Raw genomic sequence first — 20,220 nt, 5'->3', positions numbered from 1 at the left:
TTCAAGAGGATTATCCACGATCGCCTGTGTCCTCTTTAGTTTTTTTTTTGTTTTTTTTTTGCAGCGCTGGGTCGAGCTCTATGCTGTTCATGTTTCATTTGCACCAACTGAAGTCTTCTATTTTAATGTGCTCACCCCTGGCTCAGTCAGACTAGTGAGAGTCCAGAGGTTAGCAAGTTGATGAGTAATCGCCTTGCAGTAAGCACAAACAGCAAGAACAATATTACATAAGACTATATTTGGGATCTTGGCACGCTGGGCTTTGGCATGGTTGTTAAGGTTGAGAAGACCAGATGAAACCGAATACTACAGAACAGCAGACCAGACCATTTATAAGCAATGTCCATAGACTTTTCTGTACACGTACAAGTACAAGCATCTTATGGACTGTCATATACCAGCGATGCCACATTGTGAGAGAAGTGTGATTGCAGAGGAAGAATGGAAATACTTGTGTGTTCTCAAGCATTTGATCAAGAAGGCGAGCAGAGAAAATACAACGCATCCAAAAGCAAAGCCAACAGACGAGGAGACGGTCTAATTCTTTCCGTCACCTCAGTATGATCTGATGCGGTGAATCAGCATCTGCAGGCCCAGAGGCAGCTGCTAACAAGGCTGATCCATAATCAGGGCTGCTCGTCACATCTACAACCACTACTGCAGTAGCTGGAGCAGCCCGGGAGCCAAGTCAAGTTTGTTTTAATGGCCAGATATCACACATAGTGTGGTCAGGATTTACAGGCTCACTTGAGCCCAGGCTCTGTAAGCTACTCTCAGCTGTTAGAGGGAAACCACTGTTTTCAGGGGTTTGTTGTGTTTGTACCATTTCAGCAGTTACCTTCGCTCCCAGTCAGTTCCCTAGTGTGTGAGCCGAGTACCTTCCCAAATACAGAATCTACCTGATTTATATTAGTGTTCAAATCCTAATTATGCAAAATGCAAATCACTTGTCAGAGTGCAAAGCTAAATGGAAGCAGCTGTCAGTGAAGATTTCAGCTTAGGACTCATTTTACGGGGGTCTAAGCATTACGTGCCCAGGGATGAGGAGATTTTATACTTTGGAAATAATCAGGGCTTTATTAACTGTGTTTAAAATGCAGTGTGATGCTGTCGTAAACTGCCTCAAACTCGGCTTTAATTCCATTTCACACCTTAATGAGGTTAAGTACCACTGTGTTTAGGACCCCTGATTTGTTTGGTCACTGGTTTTTGTCTCATTTAGTGTTTGAGGCTCAAAGACATCGACTCGCTTGAAAGCAATATTGGGTCAAGTGTTTTGGGATCACTAAAAGTCACGACTTCTTAAACCTTCAGTTATTCAATAGCTATTTCTATTTAGGTGTTGAAGCTGTTCTGTACTAAATAACAAATAACAGATTATGTGGAGGATTTTGAGTTTTCTCGTGATGTGTTGTATATGTCTTTCTTACATTTTTCTTAAATCAGATTTTTAATATCAGGTTTTATAAGAGAATATCAAGTATAGACAAATCAATCTCATCTTGCATCTATTCTTAGCATCTGTTTCTGTCTAACTCAACTCTTCTGCATGAATTTGAGATGACACATTTTTTCTCATTTTTATTTGTGTTCTTTGTTAGTTAAGGGGATTGATGGTGCTTACTACTGCTCACTCCTCAGTGTTCATATTGTTAAATTTTATTGATTCCCATTGATCCTCAGTGCATCATTCTTCTGTGTGTGTGTGTGTGTCTGTGGTTACACATTGCCCGCGTGTCCAATTGAGCAGAGTGTGTGTAGACTTGAATTATCTCCTGACAGTAATGCATATGCATTAGGCTAATTGATGTGGATATGCATGATGTGTTTTATGTGTTGTCGTGGAGCACTCTCTTATTGTATTGTTACCTCTGTTGATCACAAAGACCCCTCCGTTGGGACTGATGACTTGGAACAGCAGCACTCATGTCGTGGTTCTGCAGCCAGACTAATGGTATTAGCTTGCCGTAATATTATAGGAAAAGTTCTGTCATGCATTTTACTGATGCATGATACAGGGGCTAACAGTTGAGTAGCCAGTGTTAAATTATTCTGCCTTGCTCTTTCCCCCTTAAGGCTCAGTGGCACCAGACGGGATTATAGGCTCTGGTTCTGAAAAAAAAAATCACATCATTAATCCTGCCGGGAACAGAACCACAGTTTATATGCTCCTCCGACTCCCGAGACACAGGGAGGGGCTTATTTCTGACGTCATGGCTATGCTGTCACTGATACAGTACCGTGATAACCTCACTCATCCATCACCTCTCTGTTCTCCTCTGTAGGTAATGCAGGTGGTGAGGGAGCAGATCATGCGAGCGCTGACTCTCAAGCCTAATTCTCTGGACCAGTTCAAGAGTCGCCTGCAGAATCTGAGCTACACAGAGATCCTGAAGATACGCCAGTCCGAGAGAATGAATCAGGAAGATTTCCAGTCCCGCCCCATCCTGTGAGTGAACCAATCAGTCGCCGGTATCATTGTGTCATATTGCACCTGTGCACATTTCTCCAAGGTTGTTGCTGGGTGACAGAATGATTATAATTGTCTTCAGTTTTACAGTATGCGTGACAGCTTTGTTTAGAGGTGGAGTCGCTCTCTTATGTGTTTAATAAAGCCTAAGACTGGAACTGGGGTATGCTTTGCACTGTACAAAAACAGCCATTGTCATTAATATGCTGTAATTTATTATTTCCTTTTCCCTTTTTCAATTTCTCAACCAAATGCCGGCCACTGGCCTCAAGCAGGTTGCACCTGTGCTTAATTTTCCTAATTGAAAATATGCATCAAATTCAAATTGTCTGCAAAGGCGTTCCCAGTGAATGTCCCATTAATGACCCTCCAGCTCATTAACCATGGAGAGCTAGTCTGGAATAGATCACCAACTGACTGATCATGGATGCAGTCTCTGTAATGGAGAACATTGTTTTGTCCTGCTTGTATTTAATGGAGTAGCAAGCACTATTGAAAAATCGTTTCACAGAGTGAGCTTGTCCCTTTGAACAGTAATCAATGCTGAGCCAAGGGCTTATTAAATCGATATTTGAGGGGTAGAGACCAAACTTTTGAAGCCAATTAATCCTAGGGGAGTAGGCGGAATAAAGGTGAAGGAAGTTGTGGAAAACTGTACCAGAAAATACTTAAACTTTGTTTAAATAGATATTTTTAATTAATTTTTCTGACCTAATTTCAACATTGTAATAACCGTGTAGTTGAATGCAACAAGTTCCCACCCAGGCTCAGGCTGTTGTTAAACATTATTCCATGTGATAAGTAATTGAAAACGAATCAGACACTGACATGAAAAAGCCCATTTTAACATTTTATCACAGCATAACTGTTGGAGAGCAGGGAGTGTCAAAGACTGATGAGTCTGCTGTCAGCAGCACGAGAAGACACAAGGGTGGAAATTTCCTCTAATCAATACAGTACCGTCATGACTTGTAAACATAATGAGCAGAGCATGTCAGACGGCATATTTAAAGGAGCCTCCTATCACCTGCTACCACCGCTGCCAGTTTTCTGCCATCAATTATTGTAGGAAATGACTGCAGAGATCAAAAGAAGGTGAAGAGGAGCCATTATAGCGTCAGATCAAAGCTGTGTCTCTGGTAAAATGCCTGAGCTGAAGAATTATTTAATGTCGTTTTGACTCCTGTTGGAGCAGAATTTGGAGCTGTTTTGATATGTGTTTTTTTTTTCCTATGTATGTTGGAAGATTAACTGAAAGTTGCTTATACCCAGATAGAAATCGCTATCTCATAAAAAATTCACGCAGCAGGTCAGCTCCGCGCCGCTGAGGATGCACTAATGAGAAAATGTTAACACGCAACTTAATTTTAATGCAACCTCCAGAAAATTAGGATGAAAAAGTGGCTGAGCTCAATTTATTATTGATTCACTTCACTGGCGTTCAGCATAATTTTTCTGATGCACTGTGAAGTTAATGTACATTTCCACGAGGTTTGAAAGGGGTTTTCCTGCCTCGTTTCTTTAATCATTTTAACCTGATACCAAACAAAGTGCTTCTTTTATTGAGGTTTCCCAGTGCAACACTTCAATCCATTAATTCAGTTGTGTGTGTGTGTGTGTGATTTTCTTGCATTTGCCGGAAAGGAGTTTAAATTGAAAGTGGAGCCACTCCTTCAGAAGACAGAGCAGCCAGACTGAGTAAAACAAAAGCTGCTTCACATGTCTGCAGCTCGATCTGAAGGATGGCACGAGAGGCGCTGAAGTCGAGCTATCAGCATCCATCCTCTCCAGTGATGAGCCACGCCTTCCCCACTAGCTGTTTCTTTAAAGATGTCAGAGCGAATGTGCGACCACAGATCAATGTAATGACTGGAGTCACTGATGAGGCAAACACACAGACAGGGAGGGTGAGCAGGGAGACAGATGAAGGCAGACAAGTGCTGATGAGGCTGACAGGGAGGGGGAGGAGAACAAGGACAAAAATGTGATCATGACCATCGAAGAGAGGAAACCGAAGTAAGTGTAAATCTCCTGGTAGAAATATCATTTTCTATTGGCACAGAAAACATGAAATATTTTAAAAACCAGTTTATTTCTAGAGTAGAAAAATAATGAAAAGAAAATTGAAACAGAAAAGAAAAGACCCAAGTATTATGGCAAGAAGAGAAGGGGAGCAGCGCTGCTTGGGCAGATAATATACATAATTCATGCTGACTCGTGTTGTGTGCTTCACATTCCTATGCAGCACATACACACATACATGTAGATGCATGAATAAATGACAGTCATCCAAGCAAGAGCTGGAGTGGCACAGATTTCCCACTGATCAGCCTTTTGGGATGCTATATCACACAGTTCTGAGTGTGCATGCGTGCGTGCACTGTACATGTGCTCGTTTGCGTGGAAGTATGCACGCTTCTTATTCTCTGTTCCCTCTTGACAGATGAATATTGCACGCTGGCAGAAAACCGGGCTAAGTGTAATAGAATTCACTTCACAGGTCCTGGAGCATGCTGCCGCTCGCTGGCTGTCGCCTGCTCGCCTCAGCGGACGGGCGCGGTTATTAACAGCATTTTGATAATTCACTTAAACCAATAATGTGTGCTTGTTGTTGTATCTGCAGGGAGCTGAGGGAGAAGATCCAGCCAGAGATCATGGAGCTGATCAAACAGCAGAGGCTCAACAGGTTGTGTGAGGGAACCTGCTTCAGGAAGATCAGTAGTCGCAGGAGGCAAGGTGAGAAGCACGCGCACACTCAAAGCGTATGAGCCCGACGTGAGGCGTGAGGCGGCCTTCGCTCACAGATCACAACCACGTACATGCTGCATCCACACAGGCCCTTGTTCTGTTTCTATCCCCGTCTCTCTCAGTCTGTTTGTTCTTCATCCCTCCCCTCCACACCCACACTCATCGCCTTATTCCCTTTGCTATATGGAAACCCCCACAGGAGATATTTTATCACAGGAGATCCTCGAAAAGGTGGACAGCTGCGGTTCGGCTGTCATGAGTTTTCTAACTCTCTCAGCCTTTGAGGCACAGACGCACAGAGACAGGCCGCCTCTGTTATTCAAGCACAGGCATGTCTCTCTGTCTCGAGATGCACGATCACACCGTCTTCCTCGCTTTTGCCTCTGCATACACAAATACATGGCGATACAAAATAGAATAAAATACAACAACATAAAGCCAAGAGAGGCAAGAACACACATTAATACTTTGCACTTGTCAAGATAGATTCAAGAGAAAGCTTTGAGAAAAGAAATGAAAGAAGTTGCACAACATGATATTGCTCTACAGCATGGAGGGTGTGAGTCAGACAATTTGTGGCATAGCAGACATCAAGGGCTGTAACTTTCACAAGGTATTTTACATCCTCACATTTACGCTCATTAAGGGTGTCTGTTTTGTCCTCGGTGCCATGCTATGTAGACATTTTTGTGATAGAAATTCATGACCCTCAGATGCAAACTCTTTGGTTTAATTGAATAAAAGCGTTGATGTATTCCTTCCTAGTGAGACAGAGAGGAGAGAGGAAGAGAGATACACAGGGAAAATCCCAGCAGCCAGCTCAGACAGGAGCCTATTCGAATCATTCAGCCTAATATCGTGTTTCACACTCGCTGCCACGAGAGAGAAAGAGGGAGAGGAGGAATGAAAGGGGGATAGAGAGGAGAAGCAGTGATAGCATTTAGTCGGTATAATATACTGCACTTCAGTCAAATAGGATTAAATCTGCTTGAGACCTGATCCTTTCATTTCTCTGTCTTCCCTCCTGCACTTTCCTTCACCTCTCTCTGTCACTTTTCTATCCATCTACACACATACTTCCAAATGCTGTACATGAAATAAAAAAAAAAAAGAACAATAGAAACCTGGTCACGAGCTGAGGTTGCTGTTATTGAATTATTGTCATCAGCTCCCCTGCAGTAAAACTCTGCTTTCCAATAAGTCAAATCAACTTGAGCACAACCTGGTGGTTTTTCCTTGTGACATTTTAAAGCCTGATTTCGATTTGTCTTGGCAGCTGTCATCCAGATTTTGTCAAAGCTGGTTTACAGAAAGAAAAAAAAAAACTGAAGAGAAACACAGGAGTGAGGTGGGGAAAATGATTTGAGTTGTTGCAGGACAGATGTTGAGGTGGGAAGCATCATCCAGATTTAGTATCAGATCATTCTCGCTGCTTGTGGTTGGCTGATTTATGCTTTGTCTGGTTTTTGCAGCAGTGACATGCTGTGAATCATATTACCATATCACGCTCGTTACTTAAGAGATCCTAGAAAGCTTGTCTAAGGAATTTAGGACACATGCACATAGAGGCAAGCAGCCGCATGCATACTAAATAGAAAAACAAAACTGTTAGCCATTCAGGAAGAGTAGACCCACACACAGTATATAAAGCAGTTCATGAGCCTCCCTGGATTTAATTTAGCACAGTAGCCTGTAGGGTTACACTGGCTTTAATCTGCTGCAACAGTCCACTGACTGTAGGGGAGCTGTCTGCTCGCTGCAAGCTAGCAGTGTCTGTCTTTCCCTCTGAGGACACTCAAGTCAAGGACATGCTGTTTCTCCACATTACTGTTGCAACCCTGTTCCCATCTACCGTCATGCCCCCACCTTGACGTGCCTGTCTTTTCATCAGTAACCCTCACTCTGATCCCTCTTCCCTCAGCCTGTACATGTCTATCCTTGCCTCCCACCTCCTCTCTGAGCTATTGTTCTCATGCTGGTACATCACAGTATATCCATGCTCTGACAATGTAAAGAGCCCCTTTGCCTTGCAGACTTGAGGCAGGCTGAACATGAATAAAATGAGCCCCATAGCAGATTTCTTTCTCACTTGAAATGAGACGATAAATCAAGATGAGGGCGTTGAATGCTTGAACTGAAGTTTTGTTCATTAGTCTATTTTTTCTCCGGCAAACTTTTTCTGTTTTTATCCTTGTATATAGTAACTCTCTGTCTGTTAAATGTCTGTTGACCCATCTTTTTTTTTTTTTTTATTCATAAAACGTGCACCGGCCCCCCCCCACCCCCCTCTCATCCTCTCATCCTCTCATCCTCTCTCCTTCCCACTCTTCCCTCAGCATCTTGTACAACTATTTCAAAGTCCTCCAGCCTGCAGGGACTGAAGTGCCTACATCAATTATTAATTTAGCTGACTTCAGTGCAGATGACTCTTCTCTCTACCTTCCAAAGTGCCAGTCTGCCCATTACAAGGAGAGGCTTCTCTCTAAAAGCTCAGGTTGATGGTGTTTTGAATTTTGGAAGAAGAGTACCACCTGTACTGTCTTTTAAGTGCAGGGCACTGGCAGGTAACACCACTTAGGGCTCAGGGAAGTGTGCTTTGTGTAAAAAAAAAAAAAGCTGCATTAAGGCAGAAAAGTAAACTTGGAAATTTGGCCTGGTCCTGTTTTAGTTTAGTTTGAGTCAATTAAGACAAGGTGTAGTCTGAATTACACAAGAATTAAATTAAATCTTAAATCCAGGCAAAGAAAGAAACATATGTGCTTATATACAGACACACAAGCACACACAAATCAGTTGATAGTGTGTCCCTCCCCTCACAGCCGCCGCACACATCTCTATGTACTCCCCATGGACTGGTGCCACCCTGCACCATCCTGGCACGACCAACTGTCTATTTTCAGCAATTAGGATTTGGACTGTGCCACCCATGTACACGCCAGCCAGACCTCCCCAGTCTGTGCCCGCTCAGTGCCAAGCTCAGCTCGGTGCCCACCTTGGCAGGGAAGCTCCTAAAGAACACCAGGCTGGACGCAGAGGCTGCTGGTGGAGGCAGCGAGCGGCGCTTTATAGACACAGCTGGCAGATACATACAAGCCCCCACTGCTGAATGATTCCCTCAGCCAAGAGAAAGTACACTCAACTTGATTTATGTCTTCTTAATGTGGCAATTAAGTCGTACTCAAATTATGTGTCACCTTTCACAAAATAAAACCTTTTATAGAGTTTAAGAGTTTTGCATTTAAGCTTAGACCTGAGAGAAACTGTCTGACACCAACAAGTATTTACTGGCATTATGAAACACGAACAATATTGCGAGTTCAGGCACTCAAATAGTAGTAACTTCCTCCTTTTTACATGATTGATCTAAAAGTCTTACACATAAAGAAGTCTGTTTTTTATTTGTAGGAAATCCAGATCAACTTGTAACCATTCTCTACTACTACTTTACCATCTGTTTTTTATTATGAACCTAACATGTATTATCAGCTGTAGACTCCCAAATGGCTGATTGTTGTTGTTTGTTGAAGCCAAGTGCACATCAAGAGTTTGAGAGTTTGAGATTGATCAGTGTGCATGTTAGAATTAGATTTTTCTCCCTCTGAAGTCCGGTGTATTTTGGGCAACATGTGATCTGAATGTCTGAGGAATTACCTAAAAGAAATACTGAGCTGATTTGTACCAAACTTGATGGAGGGCTTTATTATTGATCATTTATTTTTTAACATGTAGTGATACCAAAGAGCTGCCACTGTTTTCTCAAATTATCTCAGCCATAGTTGGTGCTTGCCGTGGGCAGGGCAGACAGTCTGGACCTCGTGCCTCTGTTGGCCAGTTGCTACATGTTTGGATTTAGCTTTTTCTCTTCAGGGTCAGATCTTTGCCAGATAAAAGCCCAGCACCTCCCCTCTTGATCTTGACTTGAATGTGAATGTTGTTGTTAAATCATTGTTAAAACGATCAAGGTCAACTGTCTGTTTTGTTGCCCATCAAGACCTCTCCCCTCATTCCCAGCGTCGCAACCCATCTGCGGATTTTCCTCAAGGCTGTTTTTTTTCTCTCTCTTTCCTTTTTCTGTTTATTTGCGGTCACAGAATCTTTTGGCACACTAATTTTCTCTCTTGTTGATGACTCACGCAATCCCATATGATGTCTTATAACAGCAAGTTATTTCATAACTCCTCTAAATCGGTCTCCTCTGCCCCTTTGTTTTTCTTTTTCCTAATCTCTTCCTCCAGATAAGTTTTGGTATTGCCGTCTGTCTCCGAACCATAAAGTCCTGCACTATGGAGATCTGGAGGAGAGCCCCCAGGGCGAGGTGCCCCACGACTCTTTGCAGGACAAATGTAAGTTTCAATTGCAATTATTGATAGTCTTTACCAACTAATGTAACCCCAACATTTTTTTTTACTTCACTCACTGTGGTGTTAACTCATTATTTGTATGAAAAGATGCATTTCCTACTCTACTACGTATATGTGCAGTGACAGGCAGCTGACACCAAGAGTCAGTGTTAACATTAGTTTGAGTTATGGTTCTTGCACCTGGGGAGGATTTAAGTTTTAATCACTTGAGTCTGGGATGACACAGTTGTCACAGGAATGTTGTTGTTGTTGTTGTTTTTGTTGTCGTTGTTGTGAATTCACTTCTGTCCTCTCTGCAGTGCCTGTGGCTGATATCAAAGCTGTTATCACCGGCAAAGACTGTCCTCACATGAAGGAGAAAGGAGCCCTGAAGCAAAACAAGGTGCGTGCGTGTGTGCGTGTGTGCGTGCGTGCGTGCGTGTGTGCGTGCGTGCGCATGCACACGTGCATATGTGTGGGTGGTTGGGTGTGCATCCAGGCGGGAGATTGTTTTTCTGTGTGCATGAGAGTTGCATAACATCATGTCAGTTACATAATTTTGCTTTGGGAAATAACACAATAACTTGTGTGTCAGTGCTCGACACAGAAAGACGTGTCCATCAGCGACGCTGTGTTGAAATAAATTAAGTTGTCCTGTAGCTGCACAATTCACACAAGAGCTGCCAAAAACATACTGATATCTTAGCTGTTTAAATTTGAGAGTCACACACTGGTGAGATCTCTGCGGTACCTCAGCCAGGATGAAAGAGCCATCTTGCTCTGTGTCTGTGTACACATCAGACCTTCTTTCCCTGCACTCTGTTTTTGCAGACCTTCACTCCACCCACCCCACGGGACTCTGATATATTGGATCCTGGATAAATAGCCTTGAAGACAAAGGAGCGCGCCTCCTTCCTGCTTTGTCTCTTTTATTACCTTGTCGATAAGCACAGGTCGAGGAGAATGACCCAAGGGGGGTCTTTGGGCCGTCTAGCAGGCCTGTCCCAGCCTTGGGAATGACACAACACGAGCACATTTCATTACTCACTGTTACAAGGCCAGCCAAAGTCACCTCTGCAGGCTTTATAGCAGAGCTGGCATGTGGACCATTTGTGGGACACAGAGACAGAGGTGGGAGGATGAGGCTGCAAACAGTGTTGTCAGATGCTCTCGTCAGCTGTGTTCATCAAAGGCACTTTCTTCATCGCTTTTATTACATTAGATGTTTTTATGATTATTTTAGACGTATTATATCTCCCATATTTGCCTCCTTAGAGACACCTTCTGTGCGTCAAGACGTGCATGGCATCTTGAAAACAGGTGCACCAACCTGGAAGAGCAGTTTGCCTGTCATGCAAGCTGCACTTTGAATCTCATTACTGGAGCAAACCTTTTTTGGCTTTATGTGCCTTTTGAAAGGAGGATCACACAAATAACTGGTGAATATAGGATAAGCGTGGATGATTACATGTTCTGCTGCATTTAGGGATGTTCATTACAATTTTGGATGGCTCCAAGTTGTGTGGAAAATCCTCTGCATGTAAAGAACAGCAACAGTACATTAAAATGGGGCTGTTTGGGGGAGGGAAGAGAAATTTAATGAAGCAGGTTTTCATTTAAACAAAATGATAGCAGACAGGGCAGCACCAGAAGTAGGGCTTTACTTAATTAGTTCATGAACAAAAAGAAAAAACAAACATTAACAAATGAACACAGTATCCTTTTATAAGACCAAATAAAGAGCAGAGCTATGTCTTTCTGCTTATAAACTCAAACTGCTAACAAAGCTGTTAATTCACTGTGGAGATTATACTTATTTGAATCATAAAAAAGTGCAATTGCCTTCATGTTGGCCTGTGTTTGCAGCTAACTGTCATCTGTAAACACCGCTTCTTATTTATCCATGACGGCAGCTCTAAGAAATATATCCGCAAATGGCCCATGTACTGGCATGAAATTGTGTAGGTTACTTCAATAATAAATGCCTCTATTCAACATCACTACACGTTTTCTTCTCTGAGCCTCCTGATGTGAGACAAATCCCACCACTCAAGTGCATCTTTTAATCTCTCCCTCACACACTGTGCCTAGGTTGCAGACCCGGATTGTGTAATTACCTGCTGCCTCCGTAAATCAGACACTAATTTCACGCAGATTGCAAGCACGCATTTAATGAATTAATTTCATGTATGCAAATCTGGATCTCAGTGTCCTCACGCTGCATTCAATTTATTTCCCAGAGCAAACCGTAGTGGATTTTGAGGGAAAATGCCTGGAATCACATCACATTATATTCAGTGTCTAGAATCTAAAGGCATCATCAGGTCTCTGGCTTCTCTCTTGCTGATACCTCATGAGTTGATGTGCATCTGATGTAGCAGAAGGTGATGAGACATGTGGAGGGCAGGCAGACTGCGGTGGTACAGTATGGCAACACTGTGGTGTAAATCTCACCTGTTATTTCCTCTTCTTTTTTCCCCTCTCACACCCTTTTTTTTCTTTCTTCCTCTCCTTCTCACCTCTACCTCTCTGTCACTATTCGGTCCCCTGCTCTGTGTTTGCACCACTTTCTCTCTCACCCCCTCCCTCTCTGCCTTTCACTCTTTCCTCTCTCCAGGAGGTGTTAGAGCTGGCCTTCTCTGTCCTCTATGAGTCTGACGAGTATCTAAATTTCATTGCTCCTGACAAGCATGAGGTAAGCACAACACTGTCCGGCCACGCTGTTGTTGAATGTGTCAAAGGCAAAGGGAACAAGTGTGACTGCATAAAGAGAAATTATGGTTTATATGTAAGTGTAGTAGTCGGGTATGTATTAGGAATGATCACCACAGTATGTTTAACCTATTCATTTGCACCATGCGTAGTGTGTATAGTAGCCTATACCTGTTGGACCTTTCTCTGGCACATCGCATAATGTTCATGTGCACATATTATCAAAAAAAAATGTTTGTGAACAAAAGTCAGCAATTAATAATTGAGTATTAAATAAAGTTAACTAACTTAACAAATATATCACCAGCCCAGCTGTAACTTTGAAATTTGGTTTGGATGTGTCTGCTTTGAGAATTTAAGGTGCTCAGTGTTACTGACAAAAACACTGTGTATTCTTACAGTTCCTCCTTCATAAAATATTTGCATATTTAATTTGTCTTTAATGTAATTATAAATCCTGAAATGTCAACCTGAAACCATCATGTGTGGCTGTGCTGCCGCTATCAGTTACTGTGGGACCTATTGAGCAAACAAAAAACCAATCCAGTTTCAAGTTCAAGCTGCTGAAATCCCATAATAATATATATATTTTAAACTATTAGATAGCTTACACCTCAAATATGCGGTCTCAGCTATAGAAGTCTAAAACACAGCTAATACAGGTTTAAAAGGAGAATACTATCTTCATGGCGATCATTAAAATGCCACAGCTCTATATGTAGTATATTTATACATATACTTCCAATTACATAGTTTGCAATTATTGTTTAAATCAGAAAACATGCAGTTATGTATTTCAGTATCAGTTTATGTCAGAGAAAGTTTTCTGGAAAATAACCGAGAAACATTTGGATCTAATATTTCTATTGATGAAAGATTTATCTTAGCCAGCAAAGAAATGCCTGGCAGATGAAGCTGTGTCATCACTCTGGTGCTATTAAACAGTCCTTCTTAGTGACTGATTTAAAAAGCTCAGAGATACTGAAGGAATCCTGGCAGACAAACACATTTTGTCTGAGCGTAGGTGTTTGTCATTTTACTCAAAATTACTTGCAACTTGGAAGTGACTTGATTTGAACTTGGGGCAAATGTCCTAAATACTTATCTCTTATAACTTTTTGACAAATTGTCAAAATGAAAGGGAACCCTCTTGTGTTTCATTGATCATAGCATCATTATTTTAGACACAAATGCCCGAAGCAGCATGAGTTCCTCTGACAGTAACACACGTCATTCTCCTGCTGCTTGTATTCAGAAACTTTTTCTTTTAGATATTTTTTTAAAACAGAGAAGTTTGTAATTAGGACAAGAGAGAAGAAGATGTCCCTGCTCTATTTCTCCTGAGTCACAGTGTACACAGACCTTTCTCCCTTGGTGGTGAGTTTCTCTCATGCCTGCAGCGCTCTAAAGTAGGTGGCATCTGAACGCTGTCAGCAGCCTCCGTTGAGTTAGGAAACACATCATTCTCAATCAGCGTTTGTTGATTTTTAGAGGTATTTTGTTTTGTATTCACCATTTTAGTTCCTTTAGGCCGGTGCTTATGTGTTTTTAATTTTGGATTTTCCTCTGTCCATGTCTCTGCAGTACTGCGTGTGGACAGACGGTCTGAACGCCCTCCTTGGTAAGGAGATGACCAGCGAATACACCAAATCTGACATGGACACCCTCCTCTCTATGGAGATGAAGCTCCGACTCTTGGATTTAGAGAATATCCAGATTCCCGAGGCCCCGCCCCCGATCCCCAAAGAACCAAGCAACTATGACTTTGTTTATGACTGTAACTAGACAAACGACAGTCCTACAAGATCGAACCCAGACCCACCCAGCACCTACTGTACTCACTGGACCAATCCCCTTTTCTTATAAACTGGAACAAAAAATAAATAAAACCGTACGATATGAAAAAAAAAAGAACTGTGATCGAAAGAAAAAGGATTTATTGAACTTTTTTCCTCTTGCTTCTCACTTAGACCTCTAAAAGAGAGAATAAGGTGCACATTAATAGGCACTTGAGGGGCTTGGGGTTTGATGCAGAGTCATCAGGTTGCCATGGAGATGAGAAATCAGGAGGTATTTGTTGGGCCCGTCGCTGGTCGTCCTGCGTCTTCTTTCTCACTCTCTTCCTGTGTCTGATGTTTCCAAACATTCGCTTCCTCTTCTCCTCCTCCTCCTTCTTCTTCTTCTTCTTCGCGGCCGAGGCGCCAGCCGTCATCTCGCTTGAAGATCGTTGTAGAAAAATGCTTAGAAATTCTATTTGATTCAGCTTCCTTGTTGTCCTTTCTTATGTTTATTTTATTATTTTTCCTCAGGGCTTTTGTGTGGGGAGGGATGGTGGTTGTGTAGTTCAGGAGCAGCGAGACACAGGGGTTTTGTGTTTTGTTGTCAACTTCCCAGCAGTATTTCCTGTCACATTCTCACTTACAGTATTTGTGGCAGCTAAGTGTTTTCCAAGAGGCTGAGCAGAGGGTTGAAGTACATTTTAAGATGAATACTACTTAAAAAATAGTCTTGTACACTCTGCCCTGCTACACATATACTGAAGACTGTTAGAATAAGTCGATTGTCAGAACCTAGGCTCTCTACTACAGTCAAAGGCCTCTCTTTTAAATATTTTAATGTTAATGTTATTATCCCATCGCTGCTTATTGCATATTGTACACACCTACACAGTGGCTTTGCCAAAACCAACCGTAAAAAGCAAAAGCATCCCCATTGTGAAACACACAAACACACACTCGTCTCTCCCTCATTTGAGTCTCTCTCGTTGTAATGACTGCTGTACACAACATTCCTAAGCAATATTTGAACTTTTCTTTTGTTTATCATGTGTAAGATGGTCATAATTTAGTGATTTAAAAATTGTGAAAACTGCCAAGTAGTTGGTATTACAAAGAGGATGTTAGTATTTGGTCAAGGGAAGTTGTCTTTTTTCTGTGTGTTTGGGACTATATGGCCACAAAATTGAAAGTTTATGTATTTTTTTAATTTAAAAACAGATCATGATTGTTATTTCTAGTATGATTTATATATTTTCCCCTTCCTATTTAATACCTTCAGATGTTTTTCTTTAGGATTTTTCAAAGCCCCTGAAAACTGCTGTTTACATTAAAGATTTAAGAACTGTAACCATTTGTTCCGTTCCTGTCTTCATTTGTGAACCTCATGCACATTTATACCAGTGTTTTGGCCACAGAAGTGAAGAGTTGTCAGTACCCATGTGTTTGAAAACTCCAAAAGACTTTTGTGGACAGACTGTCCCTTAAAATCTTGTAGATTTGGACTTCAATCATCCCAGAGGCAATTTTAATTTGAACGGATAAGTTCCTGAAACACAATTATCCATATAAACACTCATTAAATCATCTGACCTCCTTACATAGTGTGACACAGGGTGCACAGAAAGGTACAAATTGTCCCCACCCACAAATTAATCTTAAACTTGAAAATCAAGCGGATTGTACATGCAAACCCAAATAGAGTAGAATAATAGATAATAGAGAGTAGAAAAAGGGTCTTCTTCTAGACTAAAAAAAAACCACACACACAACTTACACTACAAAATCTTAAAATACAAAATACAAAAGAAATTCCCACTTGTCTCTTCAATGGAAGGTTGTTCTACAAGACACCACCAAAATGCGAAAGGAGTGCATTTTGTGAACTGCTGACACTTTTTCATTGTTAGCATTCACAACTAGCCAGAAGGCGTGACTTCATCACCAGAGTGGGAGAGGGTCAAAAAAACGTCTGAAATTGTTGGCCACACATTTCATTCTATATGGTTTTCTTCCACAGTTGTAGACAAAATCAGGAGAAAAGCAAAACCGTCTCCTTGTCCTTTTTTTTTTTAACTCTTTATTTATAGATCATTTTCATCTTTTAGTACAAAACAACAGACAAATACAAAACATTGAACAATTACCCATATTCAAGGTCCGGGGGTGATCAATAAATCCAAAAGACAAAGTATCATATCCAGTACGTGCATACAGTCTCATTCATTGACCAGGTAGGCTTGCCATTTCTGCCACCGTTTTTCACCTAGATCTTTTTGGAGTCTGACTGAGTATGTCATTTGCTCTAGTACATGTAGTTGTTTTACAATATTAACAAAAGAATCTGTTGTGGGAGCATTTTTCTGGAGCCAACATTTTGTGATGGCCTTTTTACTTGCAGCCAGCAAGACCCTAAGTAGGTACCGATCAGCTTTACTCAACCCATCTGGCATAGTCTCTTTGTTGTTGTTGTTGTTGTGTGTTTGTTTTTCTCCACAATTTTTACTCTAAAAACACCAAAATGATATGTTCATGTACATGAAGGTCTTGTGGTTCAACTTCTTACCACATCAAAATTTAGCTAAAATTAGTTACAGTATTGTCTTAAATTAAAGGAGCTTGAGAGGTGAACAGACACCCCTCTTCCATACATTTGGTGCAAAACACACACCCCACACCCTTTCTTTGAACTCTGACCTCACAAGTTGTCAAGTTTTCTGTTTGAGCTGTTGCTCAATGTCTTTCCAATCAACTTTGAACTCATCTACATCGATTTTAGGCCATTCAGCTTCAGCTATAAGTTCTGCTTCTTCTTTCCTTCTTCGGCTGTCAGTCTCCACTGTGTTTGCCTTTTCTGAACAACTCTGTAGCATTTTAATCCATTTTAGGCCGTTCATCTTTCAGCTTACAAATTCAGCATTTTAGCTGGAGATTCTGCCTTTTCAGCATTGCTTCAGCAGATGCCTCAGCTACGTTTGCATCTCTCCATGCAGCAATCACATTCAGCATTTAGATACATTTTTTTTATTTTGTTTTTCTACTAGAAAAAAAAATCTATAAAGGAAATTCTCAACATTATACGTTCAAAACAACATGAAAACTCAAAAAAATACTATTACAATAACAATAGTTGCATTTCACATCTTTTACAGATATGTAAAAGATTTTATACATAAACAGCTGCATTTCAAAATATGTGACTGCCTGAGGAGGAGCAAATGCTCAAATTAAAGTGCTCCTCATCACACACAAGTTGTAGTTTGGTGGGTGGGAGTTTTTGTGCACAGGTCACCATCCCTCCTCCTCCTCCTCTAGGAACTCAAATGATCTCCTTCTGTCTACCTTGCACAGCCTGCAGGTGTGCGGTGAGCTGCTGCAGCCAAAGACGCAGCCCTACACTCACAGATGACAATCCCTGGCTGCATCTGTCTGATCACTTTGAGAGCTGTAATTTTCAAACTGGCTTCAAGCGTATAAATGTCACGCTCCATCTTTATTAAACCTAAATGACCGATATAAAAATAGCCCCACTCAACTTAAGTTAGATTCCCTACATGTTAAACAGGGCAGAAAATGCTATTTGAAAAGGTAATATTAGTTTTGGTCCACTGAACGTGCTCACCAACTCTATACTGCAGCAATGAAGAGCATTTGAATGCCAGACTCAAATTACTCTTGGTTTACTTACTCACTGTGAAACTTGTCATCATTCTGAATTATTTATGTGGAGAAAAAGAATCTGTCACACCCCAATTTATGACCCAGAATGAGTGAGGATCTGCCTTTGTTTTTAAGATGCATATTTAATCTCAGATTTTCTGTGTGTGTGTGTGTGTGTGTGTGTGTGTGTGTGTGTGTGTGTGTGTGTGTGTGTGTGTGTGTGTGTGTGTGTGTGTGTGTGTGTGTGTGTGTGTGTGTGTGTGTGTGTGTGTGTGTGTCCTTCGTTTTGGTACCTGCGTTTTCCCATTACATGCCTGGGTGTGTCACAGGATATTTATTTCCCTACACACAGGTCGTCGCAGTCCCCTACCCCATGGAGTGTGACACCATTTCCTGCTTGATGGCTCTATCTACTACCACCAAGCCCAGGAACTTCCTCTGAGCTACGTCTTCAAAGGACGATTGTTCATCCATTAGAGGAGATTACTGCAAACGCAATCCCATCATCTTCTTAGGTTCAGTTGATCTTTGTTATTCTATCATCTTTTGATCTGTATCTTCTTCTATCTTCTTCTAGACACTTAAGCACTGGGACTTCATTTAAGCTTTGAAATGCTCAGGTCAAATTCCGACACATAATAGATGTAGGCTATGTGACAAGTAATGTGATTTTAAAATGGTACATTAAATAATAATAAATAAATAAAAAGGAATGAAAGGACAACGAAAGGATTCCTTGTCATGGCAAAGTTGTGACTGAGAGCTCTCCACTGTTTGAATAGCAGGTGGTGCAGGGGATATGAGATGTTCTCCATGACATTCAGTAGTTTGTGAAGCATCCGCCCCACCACAACCAACTCCAGAGGCTCTTTCATTTTGCCGTCTTCTGATACTGCTGCCTGGGCAGGCTGTAGCAATTGTCTCTTCCTGTATAGGCTGCTTATTCAATGTGGACTCAGAGGAATCCGTATCCTCCACCAACTCCACCTCCTCGTCTTCTCCGAAAACAAAAATGGTGTCTAACATAGTCTTGGACCTCCTGATTCCCTGTGGTATTAATTTCCATGTGTGTGTGTGTGTGTGTGTGTGCGTCTTCATGCACACTCGCCTGTGAAAGGCAGCAGAGAAAACGACTTGCCTGGCCTCATCACAAGTTCTCTGAGGCTTCCCGCTGAGTGTGTGACAGCAGCCTGAGGGCTGCAGCCAGCAGGATGCAGCCCTCACCTCGTCCAACAGGACACACTAATCAAATCAGATTAAATCTAGGACTGATTATGTGGGCACACATTCCTCCACAGCGTGCTTTCACACAAGTTGGCACGTCATCTTGACTTGACCGCCTTCAGCCCTTGTTAGTGCCCATTTGATTGTGTTTGTAGAGTCAGTTCGGGCAAATACACAAACACATAACACTTGTGTTGAGGCAATGGTTTCAATTAAAACTACTGACTGCTAGGTCGTTGACTCCTCGGGGCTCTGTCTCCTGAGAGACATATGGTGCTATTGAGTTTTTCAAGTCAAATTTTTCATTGCTTTGAGTGTGACCATTATATTAAATTGCATTCACCTCCTCACTGAGCTGGCAGAGTGCCAGCTAAGGATCTCAGCAAATAAACTTCCAGTTCAGGGTTTCTTTGTTTTTGTTTTTTTCTTTTTGTGTGATATGGATGAACTAATCCCTAAACATTTCTCAAAGTTGGTTGTTGCTGTTGTCTTGTATCTGTATCTGTGATAGTGTCAGATGTTAGTTTAGGAAGCTCAGGGTCTTTTGGAATATTTTATATTACATTTTGAAAGTGTCTTCAAAACAGAATAGGATTACGGGTGAAACTGGTGCAAACAAAAAACTACTCGCCATTTCCTGTCTTTTATTATTGAATGTACTGCCATACTCCAGCCGGTTCCCTGAGGGTGTTATTGACAAAATGTCGTCTTGCTCAAGTAAATCACAGATCTAATGGCGCCAAAATAGCAGCTTAAGGGGCAGAGAGAAAAATTATGTGCGAGAGCCAAGTTTTCCCGCTCATCTTTTGTATTGACTTGTTTCCTCAGTTTATTCTGTGAGTCCCTCATCACTGGAGACATTTGTCCAGTGTGGGCACATCCGAGTCGTCCAGAGCTCTGGTACACTGATGTTATTGATGAGTGGAGGGACAAGATTGTAAGCTGGTAAAAGCATTTCCTGAAGAAAATGCATGTGAATGCTGAAGGCAGCTGAACACATTGGCTGAAGCAATGCTAGCTGAACAACTTGCTGAATCAATGCTGAAAACTATGTTTTGGATCAAAGCAACTGACCGACAGACATGGCCCTGTCCAGGACCCTGCTGGGAAAGTGATAAGGTGAAAATAAGAATATTTAGAAAAGGCATCAATCCACTGCACCTCAATCATAAAGCTATAATTGGTAGGTATATTTCCTCTGTAAATGAGCAGCGACAGCACCTGCTCCTCCAGTTGCAGCGCCAGAGGCCCTAGGCTAGGATTAGCAGGGCAAAGTGATTGCATTAACCCA

At 41.7% G+C, this 20,220-nt stretch overlaps 1 protein-coding gene across 3 annotated transcripts in view; it reads left to right on the top strand.

Annotated features, from left to right (window-relative positions):
• The window catches only part of elmo1 (engulfment and cell motility 1 (ced-12 homolog, C. elegans)), a 101,765-nt gene extending 86,404 nt beyond the window's left edge, over positions 1-15,361 (top strand). For all 3 annotated transcript variants that reach the window (XM_083982811.1, XM_083982812.1, XM_083982810.1), the window contains 6 exons: positions 2,286-2,449; positions 5,094-5,206; positions 9,454-9,561; positions 9,879-9,961; positions 12,176-12,253; positions 13,855-15,361. In XM_083982811.1, the coding sequence (XP_083838937.1) occupies positions 2,286-2,449; positions 5,094-5,206; positions 9,454-9,561; positions 9,879-9,961; positions 12,176-12,253; positions 13,855-14,055 (747 nt within the window). In that variant the 3' untranslated portion in view covers positions 14,056-15,361. The remainder of the gene's footprint in view (positions 1-2,285; positions 2,450-5,093; positions 5,207-9,453; positions 9,562-9,878; positions 9,962-12,175; positions 12,254-13,854) is intronic.
• The last annotated feature ends 4,859 nt before the right edge of the window (positions 15,362-20,220 follow it).

The sequence above is a fragment of the Trachurus trachurus genome (assembly GCF_905171665.1).
Source record: "Trachurus trachurus genome assembly, chromosome: 11".
NCBI classification, from domain to species: domain Eukaryota; kingdom Metazoa; phylum Chordata; class Actinopteri; order Carangiformes; family Carangidae; genus Trachurus; species Trachurus trachurus.
Note: the sequence above shows the minus strand (reverse complement) of the source record. Positions and strands in the feature narration are given on the sequence as shown.